Source organism: Pangasianodon hypophthalmus, chromosome 8, assembly GCF_027358585.1.
Source record: "Pangasianodon hypophthalmus isolate fPanHyp1 chromosome 8, fPanHyp1.pri, whole genome shotgun sequence".
In the NCBI taxonomy this organism is placed as follows: domain Eukaryota; kingdom Metazoa; phylum Chordata; class Actinopteri; order Siluriformes; family Pangasiidae; genus Pangasianodon; species Pangasianodon hypophthalmus.
Genome location: NC_069717.1, coordinates 5,264,079 through 5,280,069, shown reverse-complemented (window position 1 = coordinate 5,280,069; position 15,991 = coordinate 5,264,079). Strand labels below are relative to the sequence as shown.

General features: G+C 38.7%; 1 protein-coding gene across 3 annotated transcripts in view; it reads right to left on the bottom strand.

Moving 5' to 3' along the window:
• The window catches only part of gripap1 (GRIP1 associated protein 1), a 59,349-nt gene that overhangs the window by 24,505 nt on the left and 18,853 nt on the right, over window positions 1–15,991 (bottom strand). For all 3 annotated transcript variants that reach the window (XM_034306551.2, XM_034306552.2, XM_053236044.1), the window contains 7 exons: window positions 14,722–14,934; window positions 13,738–13,851; window positions 13,390–13,467; window positions 11,541–11,636; window positions 9,781–9,837; window positions 9,015–9,114; window positions 2,999–3,132 (listed from right to left, as the gene is read on the bottom strand). In XM_034306551.2, coding sequence (XP_034162442.1) covers window positions 2,999–3,132; window positions 9,015–9,114; window positions 9,781–9,837; window positions 11,541–11,636; window positions 13,390–13,467; window positions 13,738–13,851; window positions 14,722–14,934 — 792 coding nt within the window. The remainder of the gene's footprint in view (window positions 1–2,998; window positions 3,133–9,014; window positions 9,115–9,780; window positions 9,838–11,540; window positions 11,637–13,389; window positions 13,468–13,737; window positions 13,852–14,721; window positions 14,935–15,991) is intronic.

Genomic DNA, 15,991 nt, shown 5'->3' with positions numbered 1-15,991 from the left:
TGACCACCCGTCATTTTTATTCCAGATTTATAATTTATGACTTATAAATCCATATACTATAAATGTGACAGTGTATGTTCGTTTTTTTGACTTCTTTTGTTCCACTGAGTCAGAGTCACTCAATATTTTTGAGGAACTAGCAGAGAAGATTAGCAATAATATTAATCTGAAAAATAAAAATTAAAATAAAACAAAAGAGGACATTATTATTTTCTCTCATGACCTGATTTGTAAATCAAGTGACCACTAGCTTAAGAACACATTTTACATTTTTACTGGAATTTTAAGCAGCATACATGTGCACTATCGATATTATTATTATTATTATTATTATTATTATGTCAGTCGCAGTTAAAAGAATTTTAAAATTCTCACGTCCTTGCCCTGGATTACTCTTTCAGCTTGTGAAGCGCTGAAATGGAGATGTGGAACAAGCACAATGTAAACACTCCACTGCACGGCCACTTAGCACCTTCCATCTGTCCATCCATCTGTCCATGTGGAAAACTTCACACTAGGCAAACACAGCACCGGGAAACGCAGCTGTCCTGCTAAAACGACTGGAAAATCCTGCATTTATCTTCAGGCTGCAGCTCGAACGAAGCTGAAATGGGTTCAGCACGGCTGACTTGCTCACAATGAGCTCAGGAGGGAAAGCGTTCATAAGCATGAACTGTTAGTCAGGACGGTACTGACTGATCACGTATACTATACGCCCTGCAGTAATCACTTCTAAGCGGAGACAATTCCTGACTCTTCCTCCAGGTATTTGTGCTTGTATTGTTCATGCTTACTACTCGTTTCAGCGTGCGTTCAGTTTCAGGAACTGGAGAGTATGCAATGAAAAGAAGGTCAGCCTGTCCCTGAGACTGGAAGCCGTCCCTTGCGATCCTTGCTCCCTTCCCCCTGAGAGTCTTATCTTCCCTCCGGCTTATTAAATGAACTTCTTTTACTGAAGGACAAAGACGATTCAGCTTAAATAAAGACTACTTCATTTCGCCTTTGGTTTGGTTTGTAAAAGAACAGCAGTAAGGGGGGAAAGAAATAAAAGTACTAATAACTTTCGACCTGATTTATGTGAACTTGTGTGAGCATAAATGTCACACAGTATGTTACAACCAACCTGCTACAGTTACTGTCTAATCAAACTCTTGCTGATACAGAGTTTATTATAAAACTGCAGTATTTATAGTTACTACAGTAACCAGGAGTATATTAATAGCTGCACATGAGCTCAGAGAGCTGCAAATAGAAAGAGTTGTCCATGGCAACAGAGTGAGATAAAAGTGTGGACTGATTTGTGTGTGTGTGTGTGTGTGTGTGTGTGTGTGTGTGTGTGTGTGTGTGGAGTTCGGTTTTTCACCCCTGTTCCAAAAAGGATGTGAAAAATGCACTGCATCCACACCCGGTTTGTGTGTTTTAAATCAGTGCTCATGATAATCAATATGTGCCGTCACAAATAGCTGCAGTTGTGCAGTGGTTTATCAGCGGCCTTTTCCACCTCCGGTCTATTTTTACATGATGCACAAGTGGTTCTGTCATCTACTTGTATTAGCCATTTAAAATAAAAGTAAATATAATATTTGTTCAGTAAAGATATTGCACGATAGTTCGGAAGCTATTACACCACAGCGCTGTCGAATTCTGGATTCTGATTGGTCAGAAGGTGTTGACCGATAAATCACAGGTTTATATTAATGAGCTCGTTCTAGTACGTTACTGTTTCTATAGAAAGAGCGTACACTGGTGGACCCTCTACATAACCTAAGGCTAATAATAAACGGATGTAATAAATGTGTTGTTATTTCACAAAAAAAATTAAAACGTCAAAAAACAAAACAAAAAAAATAACAGTTTGAGGGAAAGAGAGTGTACAGCTGTTATAATGTAAGTGATAACAGGAACTAACTTATTTCCTGGACATTCCACAAATATAACTATGAACGGATAAAAAGTATAATGTTTCATTTGTTAATAAATTTTTAAAATATGATAGTTGGCAAATATCTGTGGTATAAGAGGAATAAAGCATGTTGGAATGTGCTGTTATCAAGTTTGTGGTGGTAACAGTAACTCTTCTTTGTGTCAGGTCACACCACCCCACCTCACTGCAGATTGTTTTCTTATAACAGTATGTCCCAGTAAGTGTTTTATTCCTTACATGTGTGAATTTGGCTTTCAACTACTGTGAGCATTCACCATTCCTCTGATAATCAACTAAATAAAAATTAAGGTGTTCAGAACAACAGGTGCAATTCTAGACAATATTTTCCAGAGATGGACAAACGCACTAGCCCAGGCACCTGTGAAAAGCAGATCACATGTATCTAATAACTAATAACAGGATATTAGTTGCTTTTATTAAAAAGTTATCCTGAGGTTCAGAAGGCTGCTGATACAGTGGTCATAAACAAAAAAGGGAAAAATAGATTCTCTAAATAATTTGCATTTGATATGTATCTTTAAACATGACACGTTCCAGTCTAATCATATATTTCAAGTGGACTAACTGTAGTTTCTGAGTCTTGTCTCCTGTTTCCCTACAGAAATTAACCAACCCACAATCTGGCCATTGGAAGGAGCTATTTTTACTAGATGGATTAATTAGCCTGCCTGAATGACAGTGATCTTTTCAGAATCAGGAACATGCAGCGAGCAAAAACAGTGCTGAAACTGAGCTAGGCAAAACTGTCATATAACTCTACTGCTACTGCATAGTCAGCCCTTCCTCAGGAATTTAAGTACTCACTCATTTTTCTGTCTGGATACATCCTTACATGCATCCCTTGTTTGTATTAATAGCCAGTTGGCTTATCATACTTAGGGATAAAATGTGTTAGGGCAAAACTTAATGTGTCAGTTAGGTTTCCAGGGGACTGGGCAAACATGTTGAAGCGTTCAACTGACTGGTGGACTAAAAACTAGTTAAAGCTAGTGCTGCAACATGTTATCGAGGTCTGTGGAAACAGTTTGCCCAACAAACACAATCTCAGAATACCTTATTGGTGGTCTGTGCCGATGCTCCTTCCTTCATCATCTCCCTGTAGCTGAAGGAGGAGATGCTGCTGCTGTCTCCTGTCTGCTGCGTCCGACATGGAGAACTGATTTCAGACAACACCAGCTCCTCCAGACCTACACAGAAAAACACACACACACACACACACACACACCTAACATAAACAGCCAATCCCTTTCACACTGATGTAGCCAATGTTCTCTTCTATATTAAGAAAACACATGGTAACTTGGTGACTTCATTTAACACCAATTTCAACCAAAAAGATGGTGCTGACGATTTCAGTTCTGCATGTTACATTGCTCAGTCTGACATCCTGACTCTATGAACTTACACACAGCTAACTGTCTTGCTGCAGTTTGTGAGCCTTTTGGGATTGCAAGGCTCCTAAAATGATCATCTAATTCATAAAATAAAATAAATAAATAAATAAACAACATAATGCTGTTGTGTATCAATTGAACATTTAAAAAAAAAATCTAGGTCACTGATGGAGAAATTTTGCAAATGTCTACCATAACAACCTCAAGAAACAGCTAACTGAAGTCAGTTCTAATCTGTTTAGCTGCGGTTTTGGTCTACACTGCTGTATAAGAACCACACGGTTATGGTTACCTGATATTCACACAGAATTCTGCTCAAATGCAATACAGTGTGATTAATAAAGATTTCACAGGGCCCCTGAAGAAAAGCTGTTGAAGTTCATAAACCTGAAAAGAACAGCAAAATGATTTCTAAAGACTGGGGTCTTCATCATTATAGAGTTTGTGTACACATGAAAGGCTTTCAGCACTGCTGTTATCCTCCTTAGGTGACTCTGTCCTACAAAAATCTGCACAAGGGCATGGCGAAGAATTTTTAACAAGCGAGGGATGAAAACATGCATGTTAAAAAGTCTCGCACTTGATAACACTTACGTTATCTACCACAAGGAAGACTCAAGAGTAGAACAAGAGTGAACACTGCTCAAAACAGTGAAGAGTAGCATCGACAGAGACGTAAAGCACACAGTAACACAAAAATAGAGATAAAGCAAGCAACCAGATGGGTTAGTCCTTTAAAAACCTTTTGCCATGATTGAATTTCCATCATAGCTCCACTGATGGCAAACACTGGCATGGCAAACACAGCTGGATCACCCGGCACTGCCACTCCCAACACCGCACACAAGAGCTACACAAAGGGAGCAAAAACACACTGCAGCACAGAGCACAAAGTAGCCACAAGACTGCTTAGAGCAACACCACTAAACAGAGCAAACAGAGCTGAAGGATCAGAGCAGAGCAAAATTCCTTGCCATCAATGAAAGCAACAGACATGCAGCCATACTTCACGCATGGAAGCTCAAATCTACCAGTCAAAATCAAGTCCGATCAAACTCAAATTTGGGGAAAAAAAAAAAAAAAAAAAAAAAAAAAAACACTACAAATAATAAAACAGACATGAAGGAAAAGGAAAACAGAGAAAGAAAAGGAAAACAGAGAAGGAAAACAAAGATAGACAGAAGGAAGGAAGGAAAACAAAGAAGCAAAGAATACAATGAAGGAAAACATGAAAGAAAAACAAGGAAGGAAGGAAATCACGGAAGGAAGGAAGTAGTATCCTCAACTGTAAACAAATCATAAAACAAGTCAGAAGGAGGACATCGCAGTGTGGCAAAAGGACGTTATCAAATTTGGTATGGCACAAAACTACTCATCAAAGAATGTCACTGAATGGTTGGTTCTGAACATGTGGAATTATTTGGAACAGTACATGGAACAGTGAACCAGACCTTCATGGACTCTGGAAGCAGAGGCTAAAATTGACAGGAAGTTTTTGATCAAGACTCTAGTGGAATTCTCACCTGACAGGACTGATGCTGATATTAAAGAGTCAGAAAATGAAACCAAGTATTAAGAAAAGAAATGACACATGCAACTAATTTTTTTGCTTGGGACGTTTGGCACAAGAGAAAAAAATTAGCATTTTGGTAAATGTATACAGAAAAGAAAATATTATATCCCAAAGCCCAAACATTAATCCAGCTGTGAGGCCTAGTGGGGAGAGTGTGATGGTGTGAAACCACCCCGCTGGCCTCAATCACTTTCAGTGACCTCAGTCCAACCGAAACACTGTGGTGCGACCTGGAGCAGGCCGTTCAACAAAAACAATACAAAAACACAGACAGATTTCCGGCATTACAGAGAAATGTGCCTTCTAACCACAGACCAATTAACAAATAGGGTCAGAAAGGTTTGAGATTATTCCCAAGAGATTCACATACTTCTTCCTTTAATTACCATAAGTGTTTAAACTATCTGTTCAATAAATGTTCAACAATGTTACATGTGATGTTCAAGTGTCTTTATTAGGATAATGAGCCATTCAGGCATAAATTCAGATAATTCACAGTTCAGAGGCTTTTTTTTTTTTTTTTAAATAAAAGTATGTGACTGAGCTAAATAATGCTAGTGCAATTGTTAAACTACTAAAGTACACAGTGTACAATGGAAACAATCCACTTGCTAATAAAAAGGTAAAACATCTGCATAACTGAATTAGCATAAACAGGATCTCTGATGCACTTTATAGGCGATAATTGGCAAGTGAACGAGGTACTTAAATGCTACGTCAACCAAACTACTGCCAAGCACTTGATCACATAAAACACCCTGCAGTCACAAGTCTCAAAAGGAGTGTAAATGTGTGCGTGTGTGTGTGTTAAGGTGAAGGAAGAAGCCAAGGTGCAAATGCAGTGTATTTTCGTGATAAATGTAGAGGTTGTAAAAATTGCTAAAAGTACACAAAGACTCCAGAGAAACAGGACGTTTTGGACAAAAGGCCTCCATCGGCTAAGCAAGCAGCTGCTTCTGAAGGCCACACACACCAATTTTTATTTATTAAAGAACTAAATGTCATATTTTTATCCATTTATTGTTACTTTGAATTTTATGGAACATTCAGGAAACAAGTTAGTTTTGCTTCTTTTTCATCTCTCCAAGTTAATAAGACAAAATGCACTTTGTCATGTTACTGATAAACCGCAAAGTCCTCTGTCCTGAAGACTTTCCTTGTGGTGAAAAATTTAATCCGAACAGCTTTACCTTAAAATGCTGATGCAGTCTCCATCCGTAAATGATATATGCACGTCTCCGTACAGAAAGCTTCATCATAGCAATGATTCGATACTTTTCTTTATTCAAACTTAAATTACGTGAGAGCCATTTTGTCTTACTATAGAATGGCTACAGATTTAACCAAGTGCATTAACATAAATCTGTGATTTATTATCAGAGCCAGTCCCGAAGGTGTAAAGTCATGAAGACACCTGTAGTGGAAAACTTGCTGACTGTTACGAAGCACTGACACTGGAGACTCCTTCCATAAATGTAAATAAAAATCTCCTCACTGAAACCTTCACCATAGTAACAATTATCCATTATTCTTTGTTAAATAACAAATCTGTTTATTACTTGTCTTTGATTATGTACTAGACTGTCCACTGTGAATGAGTTGTTACTATAGAAACGATAACATATTGGAACGCATGAATTAATATAAACCTTTCAGCCAGCATGACTGTCACAGCTGCTGTTATACAAAATAAAATCAACACCTTCTGACTAATCAGATTTGATAATTTAACTGCACTATGGTGTTGTAAGCTGACCACCATTTTATATATATATATATATATATATATATATATATATATATATACACACACATACATAGTCATGTTCTGGTCCAGCAAGTACTACCTCTTAATCTCTTTAAGGTGTGGGTGTGTGTAAGAGAAAGGGTGTGTGCAAAGTCATAGACCATTTTGATTTTTCCCCCTACTTTAAAATGTCTGATTCCAAACTTTCTGTAGAGCAACCATTAAACATTTACAGCCATTTAAATAATGGATGCATCAAAAGAGGAGAGCACTGGCCTCACCAAAAACCTTCAGAGAGCAAATCTGCCTACGCTGTGGCAAATTTTTTGATGGGGGGTACCATTAAATATTTACACTCCTGCCCCTGCCTGATAATGATGCTGTGGGGATGTAGGGGAGGAGACGAATATCACCTGAAGGACTAATTGTTTTAAGACACCAACAGTGGACATTTTTTTGCAGTATCTTGGGGCAGATTGCAGAACCAGAAGTCCACGGGGGTGGAGCTGGATCTGATCCAACTCCTCCTATAAGCCTAACCCACACAATGTTGTACAACCTAAAACAACACATTAAACACACTTATCCAGACTGAAACACATGGAGCTGTTTCCATTCCCTGGACCTCAGAAGTGGGAAGTTGGAACTAGGTATGACCTCTGTGCATTCGAGGTACAAAGTGGGGGAAAACCCAGGGATGCCTCCATGGGTCATTTGTTAGCGGCAAGTTAGCCAACAAAGGGTTCGAACCCTTAAGAAAGCACCCCTTAAACTCAGAATTCCTGCTCGGGAACTCTGTGATGATCTCATCAATCTCTCATCTGTGATGATCTCATCTATACACTCACAATTCACAGCTTAGTCAGAAAGAAAGAGTAAAATTAAAGCTATACACTATGTTCTAGTACAACTCTGCACTACATGAACTACAAAAGGAATAAAGCAGAAAAATAGGTAATGTGATTCCACCTACTTAATTTCTGTTTGGTGTTCTAACAATGTTTTCTCCAACATTTTACCAAAAAAAACTAGATTTAAACATTCAAGCCAATACTATAATGCATTTGACTATATGCTTTGAAGGTCCCCTTGGTATCCAAAGCTAAAACATAACAGAACTATGCATTCTCTAACATATACATCTGAACCTGGGCTTGGTTTTATAGCTGCAGCATCTGTCTGCAGAGGTCACGAGGCAGTTTTCATCCGCTGTCTTTTTTATGTACACTGTTGCATATTCACTTACCTGTACTAAATATTTAATGTTGCATGCACAAGACATTTCCTAAAGCAGCTCAGCGCATCTGTGGGGATAGTGAACTATCCAACCCCACTCACCTTGCCCTCATCCCCATCCACCCCACCCTATCCTGACTGCATTCAATCCAACAGAGGAGATACTTTCCATGTAATATTTATGGAATAAAAAGCAAGAGAAGAAGCAGGACAGGGTGCTTGCCATTACAATATGTGAGATATGGTCATGTGGAGTTTGCATTAGCTTAACCATGATGGTAGTGGCATTACGGCAGAAGTAGCATGGAGTAGCGAGGTCTCCGCTCACCACAGGAATGTCAAGTTTACCTTCCTCTCATCACGGTTACTTGTCCCCGAGTGTTTCATTCTTACGTAATTATGGTGGCATAAGCAAGATGGAGTTCAGATTTCTTGGTCACTACAGCATGGAAGCTAGAATAATGTGAATTTTACCTTTCCTTGTGCACGGTATTGTGGAATCAGCATTTCACGGTCAGCACAGTAAGGTGAGGTTCACCTTTCCTGACTACAGTTTGGTGTTTGTTGTTATAGTCTTGGTGTTATGTTGCAGGCAGAAGTGTAGTTTGGCACATTTAGTCAAGCATTTAAAAAAAAGTTTTTAACCCCGGGTTCAGGGAATCCAGCTGAAAACTGTGGCCTTGGGTTCAGAATACACCGTGTGTGAAAGTGGAGTTGGGCTCTGAGTAAGATGATTGGTTATACCTGTCATGTTACTTCCTGTTTCAAAGTCTTACACTATCAGGAAAAAAAGAAATGCCTCTAGATACAATGAGCCAAAAAGAATTTAAAATGCACTGGACTACAGCTGAAATATTTTTTTTGTATAACCAAGCAGCCTTAAGTGAATGGCTTAACCTGAAAACTTGATCACTGTTAAGTAAAGAAAAGTAAAGTAACAGTAATATATTATGCACATGTAGGCATGTAAAATCAATCTGCAGTTCGGAAGGAGTTTGTCTGTGGAAACATACCTGTGGTGATACAGAATTGATCCGGTTTGAACTCTAGTACATTGGTTAAGTGTTACAACACTCTAAAAGTGCAGTGTGGAGTCTTTACTCATGTTGCACAGCTCACCTGTCCTGGTCTTGGAGTTGGTCAGGATTTCCTGTAGCCTCTCCTGCAACTTGTCTGCTCTTTTGCGCTCCAGATGGAGCTGCCGCTTCAAGTCTTTCAGCTGTAAAAATGAAAGAGAGACAACCCTTAAACAAACCCTCATTACTTAAAAGTACATCGGCATTTGCATTAATCCATTTAGTGGGCAATCATAGGAACACTTTAAAAATGCTAAAGCAGCAGAAGGTACAGTGCTACATCTGTCCTAAGTCCTTCAGTGAGCCGTAACTTAAATGCAAAAGCTTTTCTAACAGACTTTTCTTTTAAATACATTCTTTAAAAAGGGTTTAATACACTTAGCCATTTTAAGCCATCATGTATAATGTGTTAGGGCTCTAATATGCTAATCCAAATATGCATATATTTACAATTTATGAATAAACATTTACATTTACATAATATGCACAATATGGGGAAAAAAAAAAAAGATATTTCTTCGAGATGTTAGATTTCTTCCAAAACATAAAATTAACACTAAAAACTGAAGTCTCTGGACAGCGTGGTAATGAGTACCAACTGTATCTCATTAGTCAGAGCCCCAGTCTGCTGTTTAGAGCAGCAGAAATGCAAACTGGCCATCACCTGTGTTTTAATTCACTTTCTGGGAATCCAGAGAGATGGAAAGACCTGACTCATCATTTATTCTCCTGTCTCCAGCATAAGAGAGTAAGACTGAGTGTTTATGTTCATGAGAGAGAGAAGGACAGATAGAGAGAAGCCCACTTACCGCTGAACTGCCTTTCTTCTCCAGAATCCGCTGTTCATCCACAGTGTCTCTAATCTCCTACAAAACACGCAGATACGCATACACACACAAACACAGACATACAGAAGAAAGATTAGCCTTAATTGACCATAAAATGGCTAAACTGAAATCTAGTTTTTGCTGCTCTGAAAATGTTAAATGCCCAAGGAGATTTTGGCAACAGATGTAAGTGACTCACACACACACACACACATCCTATTTTGGATTGATTCAGGGAACACATCATAATAGGCTTCTGGTTTGAACACGGCTTCAGCATTGCAAACAGATGCACATACTAGGGCATGACCGATGGCTCACCTGATTTAAAGTTCCACAAACTAACTGCATCAGTGGAAATCATGTTAATTAAACATCTAACATTTTTCTTTAACTGTTTTTAGGAAGATTTTACCCATGAATGTCATGCTACACTGTCAAGTCAAGCCACGTATACTTATATAGAGCATTTAAAGACAAACAGTTTCAGCCAAAGTAATGTACAATAAAATCCATTCATTTCAAACAGCAATGAAATAAAATACAAATAATATGGACTAAATAAGTGTATGTATAAAACAATACAAAGAACTAAAAGAAACCACAGACAGGACAAAACTCAAGACTCGTACTACAGACCATAAAAAGACTCAAGTGTCTGGGAGAATAAATATGTTTTTAAACTGGATTTTAAAATGTCTAACATGGGGGATACCTATATATATATATATATATATATATATATATATATATATATATATATATATAAAGTCTAGGCTCTTCCATAATCTTGGAGCTGCGATTAAAAACTGAACAACCACTATACACACTGTATGTTGAAATGGGGTGCTAATCACTCTAGTTTGTGTGTGTGTGTGTGTGTGTGTGTGTATTTATAGCTGTAGCCTCATCAGGGTTTAAACTAATGATCTCAACATGATGGGTTGATATCTTAGAAAGTTGTGCCACTTGGGAGCCAAAAGATTACTGTAAGGAATGTATGGAATAAAACACTTGGAGGTGTGCTGTTATAAGAAAATAATCAACAACAAGGTTGTTGCCGGTCGATAAGCAGAGTGACTGTTAACACCCTGAAGTTGATTATTTTCTTGTAACAGTATGTCCTGAAATGTTTTATGCTTCTTATATAACAGTAATTTGCCAACTATTACAGTAGGACACATTTACAGTTATGTTTAATGCTGTGGAATTAAACATAACTGTGTTCACAAAACAAGCCAGTTCCTGTTATCACTTACATTATAGCAGGTATAAACAGTCATCCCTTCACCAGCCTCTTTCTTTTTCTATCTCTTTTCTATTATATTGATAAGACAAAAAAAATGCAGCTTGTTACAGTACAGAGAAAAGTCTTATGTCCTGAAGACTTTCCCATGTCTTTATCTCTGACTGTTACAAAGCTCTGACACTGGAGACTCTTACCAAAATGCTAAATAAACATCTCCTCACAATAAACCTCAGCATATAAACAATTGTGCATATTTTCTAAACCTGTTGAGAGGTTGGAGAGTATATGGAGGTGTGTGGAGAGTCCTCCAAGTCCCTGTGTAAGTTGCTACTACAGAAACGATACGGTATTAGAACAAGTGCATTTACATACACTTCAGCTGTCCAAGCTGCTGTTATAGAAAATTAACCCACACCTTCTGACTAATCAGAATCCAGCATTCAGCAAGCATGGTATAAAATTTAAATAACTCAGTATTTTCTTTGCCAGTTACCTGTTTGAGTTTAGCGATGGTGTTATTGAGCTCCTCTCTCTCCTTGTCCATGGCGGTGATCTGCTGTCTCACGGCCTCGATCTCTCCCGATTTCCCCTACACACATTCATATAAACAAATTACCACTTCTGCACTGCGAGTAAATAAACAGCGCTGGCATATTACATTCAAACACTACTGATTTGTGTAATCTGGTTACCGCATGTGTTTTCTGTAATGACAAAAAACATTTGCTTGGTTAGAGGGTATGCACAATTTTCCACAGTCAATCAGCCAAGACGTGTTTGGAGTCTGATGGGTTGCTTCTTCTACTTTTCAGTTTTGAGGCAGCTAATGAATCATGGAAGTCTGTCTCTCCCAAAACCTTTTCTTTCAATACATGTACACTCACCTTAAATATCTGCCTCAAACTTATCCAGTTATTCAGTAATGTCATGCAGAACTGCTGTTGTGGTGTGGGATACAATGTGACTTATGGTCATCGACATTTACAAAAATTTTTGCTGTCCTAGAGGTTACAGCAAAAACGGCTTCAGGACATTGCTATTTTTAGGCTGTTTTATTACTGCAGTTTTATTAATGCTGTTAGGCTATACTGCTAAGGACAAAAATAAATAAATCAGTGTCATAAATGTACAAAATAATAAATCTGTGTATCATATTACACTATTTAAGGACATATCATTACTAAACCGTTCTTAAATGCACTCGTTGCTCAGCTAGAACAGTTGATTCTGGAACTGAGAGCGCACAGCACGGAAGCTCAGGTCCATCAAGACAGCCCAGTTATAGCTCAATGACCAGAAGGATGCTATGTCTACAGCAGCATTTGGGAGGATTTTCTAGGCTGATACTGTATGAATATGCCTCTGTGCACTGACACCGCTGAAGGCTCTAAGCTAGCTGAGTGGGACTGGATACTGACATGCAACCCACGGCAACCAACATGCTCTTCTGCACAGCACTGGTCACGACAAAATTCACTATTCCACAGTGCAAGGAGTTTATTTCAATTTTATTTAGCTTTAAAGGACAACACAAATAACTCCAGGAGTGGCAAAAAAGTTCAGACATCTATACATTTAACCATAAAAGTAATATGAGAGTGATAACATTCCATTAAAGCAAAAGGAACATTTTCTTAAAAAAAAAAAAAAAACAGAAATAGAAAAGTAGAACAGGCTTCATCTAGTCTTGAATAGAGTACATTCAGCCTGCTTTCTTTAACGTCTGCCTTGCTACTGGTTTTTCCACCACCCTGACTAGTTGACATCTCCCCACAGCCATGACTGGTGAATGTATTCATTGACTAGTCAATGCAACTCGTGCTGTGTACAGAAATCTGTAATGTTAAGACATCAGCCATCCTGAACAACCACAATTACTATTTACTCTGGTATTACTCCACACCTTAGGACCAATTTAAACATTATCACTGCTGCAAAATTTAAAAAAATCAAAAGGAAGACATGAACATGTCTTGTGGAATTGACAACATTTAGAGTATGTGGAAATTTTGTGCAAATTTAACTTTGTGTTGTCACCAAACCCTAACCATAAAAAGTCCTAACTGAACAAAACTTTTGAGACGTGTTTCCAGGAAAGACGTACTAAAAAGGCACAAACGGGTTATATAAGCCCTGCATAACCACCCTCTGGGGAATTTGTGGGTTTTAACAATACCGGATCTCTAAGGGGAGTCAAATAAGTAAGCTTTCGTATAGAACTTTATTCACAATGTTATGTACTGTAGGTCAAGGCTCTCCCACTTTTTTTTAGATACGAGTTTAAAAGAGTACCGAACATGACACACACACATATAAACACAACACACAAACACGCACTTTACCTCAAGCTGGAGGGCTTGTTCTCTCTGCAGTCTCTCAATCTCCCCTGTGTGTTCCAGTCTGTTCTTCTCTATAGTCTCCTGTTCACACACAAATACGCACAAACACGATTTTTTTACTACCAGAATACAAGAACTGTCAACAAATCTGTAGCAAAAAAACAAGAATCAAATTTGAAAAGTTTTCGCTTTGAAGTAATGAAAAAGAAAATACAACACTGACATCAAGTGGTCAGTCTGATTATGATTAAGAAAGAACAGGGAAAAAAAACAGCAATGTAGTGATGATCCTAATGCAATATGTGGAGAAACACACACACACACACACACACACACACACACACAGAGTACCTCAGCCTCTTTGAGCCTGCGCTCGAACCATCCCTTGGTTCCCTCCATGGACTGCACCTGAGCCTGCAGCTCTTCCACACTCTGCTGCAGACCCTCCAGCTCCTTATTGCGAGCCTACAACACACAGCAACGTTTCAAACACACACTCTCACACACCTCTCTATATTCCTCTATATTTCTACTCCCTTTTCTTTAATCCACTCCTTCTTCTTCACCATCTCCCTCCGCAGTCCTATTTCTATAGTATTAGTTTCTCAGTGTGTAATTAGATGTCTGTACATCTCCTCAATACACACATGGCTTCAGCAAACAATATGATGTAATGGCAAAGAAAATAAACAACTGCAGCTGTCGTGTGGAAGCTTTGCTCAACATGACATGCAGGGGGAAGTTTGGCAAACTCTAAAAAGCCTGCGTTTGGTGCATTAAAACCAGACAGTGAAAACAAAACTACAGAGAGTGTGTGTGAGTTTTTAAGTTTGTGAAGGTAGATTCGCCTTTTCTCCATCCTCACTCAACCTCTCTGTTTCGCTGCAATAATACACGGGCCTTCACATGGATGAGTTTCTGTTATTATAAAAATGTTTAACTGTTTTTACTTCAGAAATATGATTAAGTGGTCTCCTCTATAGTAACTCATGAAGCTTATGAGTCAGTATTCACTTGTTCGTTATTGCCTTACAGTAATCGGCTAATTATTACATAGCCTGAGTTTAAAGCATGGTAAAATATTGGTGTTAGAAACACAGAAAAGTGTTAAACACGAAACGACGTCACCTTAAGCTGTTTAATGGTAGACACACACTGTTTATGGCATGAATATCTTCCTCAGCTCCCTTTACTTTACACTATTTTATATATAAAGCTTCATAACAGTGCAGATATTTACACTAGGATAAGAGCAACTTTCATGGTCAGGGCTACAGTGAGTGCATGTCTATCTTCTATTTATAACCGTTTCTTCCCCCAAAATCCTTCTCTGACCTTCTCATCTCGTAGCTGGGCGCGGATCTCTTCCTCCGTACGGCTCTTGTCTTCATGGAGGCCGCGGAGCTCTTTCTCGTAGCGTGCCCGGATGCTCAGCACCTCTTTCTCATGCTGGAGTCGCAGGTCGCTCAGCTCCTCTTTGTGTCTTGACTTCTCCTGTGCCGTCTCGATGGCGAGCTCGTCCAGCATGGCTTTGCGCTTGTCTGCTGTCTGCCACAGGGAGAAGAGAACAGTCAGGAGACACACAAACACAGCAAAGACATGCCAATAATGCCAATAACAATACAGCCTGCTGGCATCAGTGTGGCCAATTAGCAAACTTTAGCTAAGCTCATCAATATCGCACTTGATTACATTTAATTAATTGAGGAAACCAACGTTCTTAATCATGATTTAAAAAAAAAAAAAAGATAATTTGTTCAGGCTTGCTCTGTACCATGTTATGATTCTTTTGCGAGAAGAAAAATAGATAATGAATGTAAAATTTGTCACTTATAAAGGAGTTCCTCAGCTTTTGTACACTTGAACTTTCTGCACATTCTGCATTCACTCAGTATTTTAAATATTTAAAGAGCTTCAGGGAAAGCAACTTAAAAAAAAGGGGCACATTAGTGCTAATTACTGGTCATGCATCAACCTCGATAGCACTGGTGCAGCCATAAAAGGCTCTCATTTTTACCTCCAGAGAACAGACCGTGTGATTAGATCAAATTAACAAATGATGAAGCTAACTAATTTCATCAAGAGGCAATATGCAGCTTCTTCAATCTGGATCATTTCTGTTATTTCAGTTAGAATTGATGTAGCTTACAAGAAATATCATTCTGGGCCTGTTCTTCAAAACACAGTGGACATACACAAGCAGTTTGTACACACTAGACTGAAGATACACTCTCCAGCCACTTTAATAAGGACACAGAACAAGGCAAGAAACGAAAAACATCCACTGAGCATCAGTTCTGCGAACAGAAATGCCTTGGTGATGAGAGAAAGGTCAGAGGTGAATGGCCAGACTGGATTGAGCTGATAGGAAGGCGACAGTAACTCAGACAACCGTGGTGAGCAGAAAAGCATCTCAGAATGCACAACATGCTGAATGTTGAGACAGATGGGCTACAACAGCAGATCACCACATCAGGTTCCAACCCTGTCAGCCAAGAACAGGAATCTGAGGAATCTGTGATTGGAAAAACGTCACCTGATATTATTCCAATCATCAACAACACATTTCCGCCCGGAGAACTGCCACTCAGTGGATGTTTTTTGG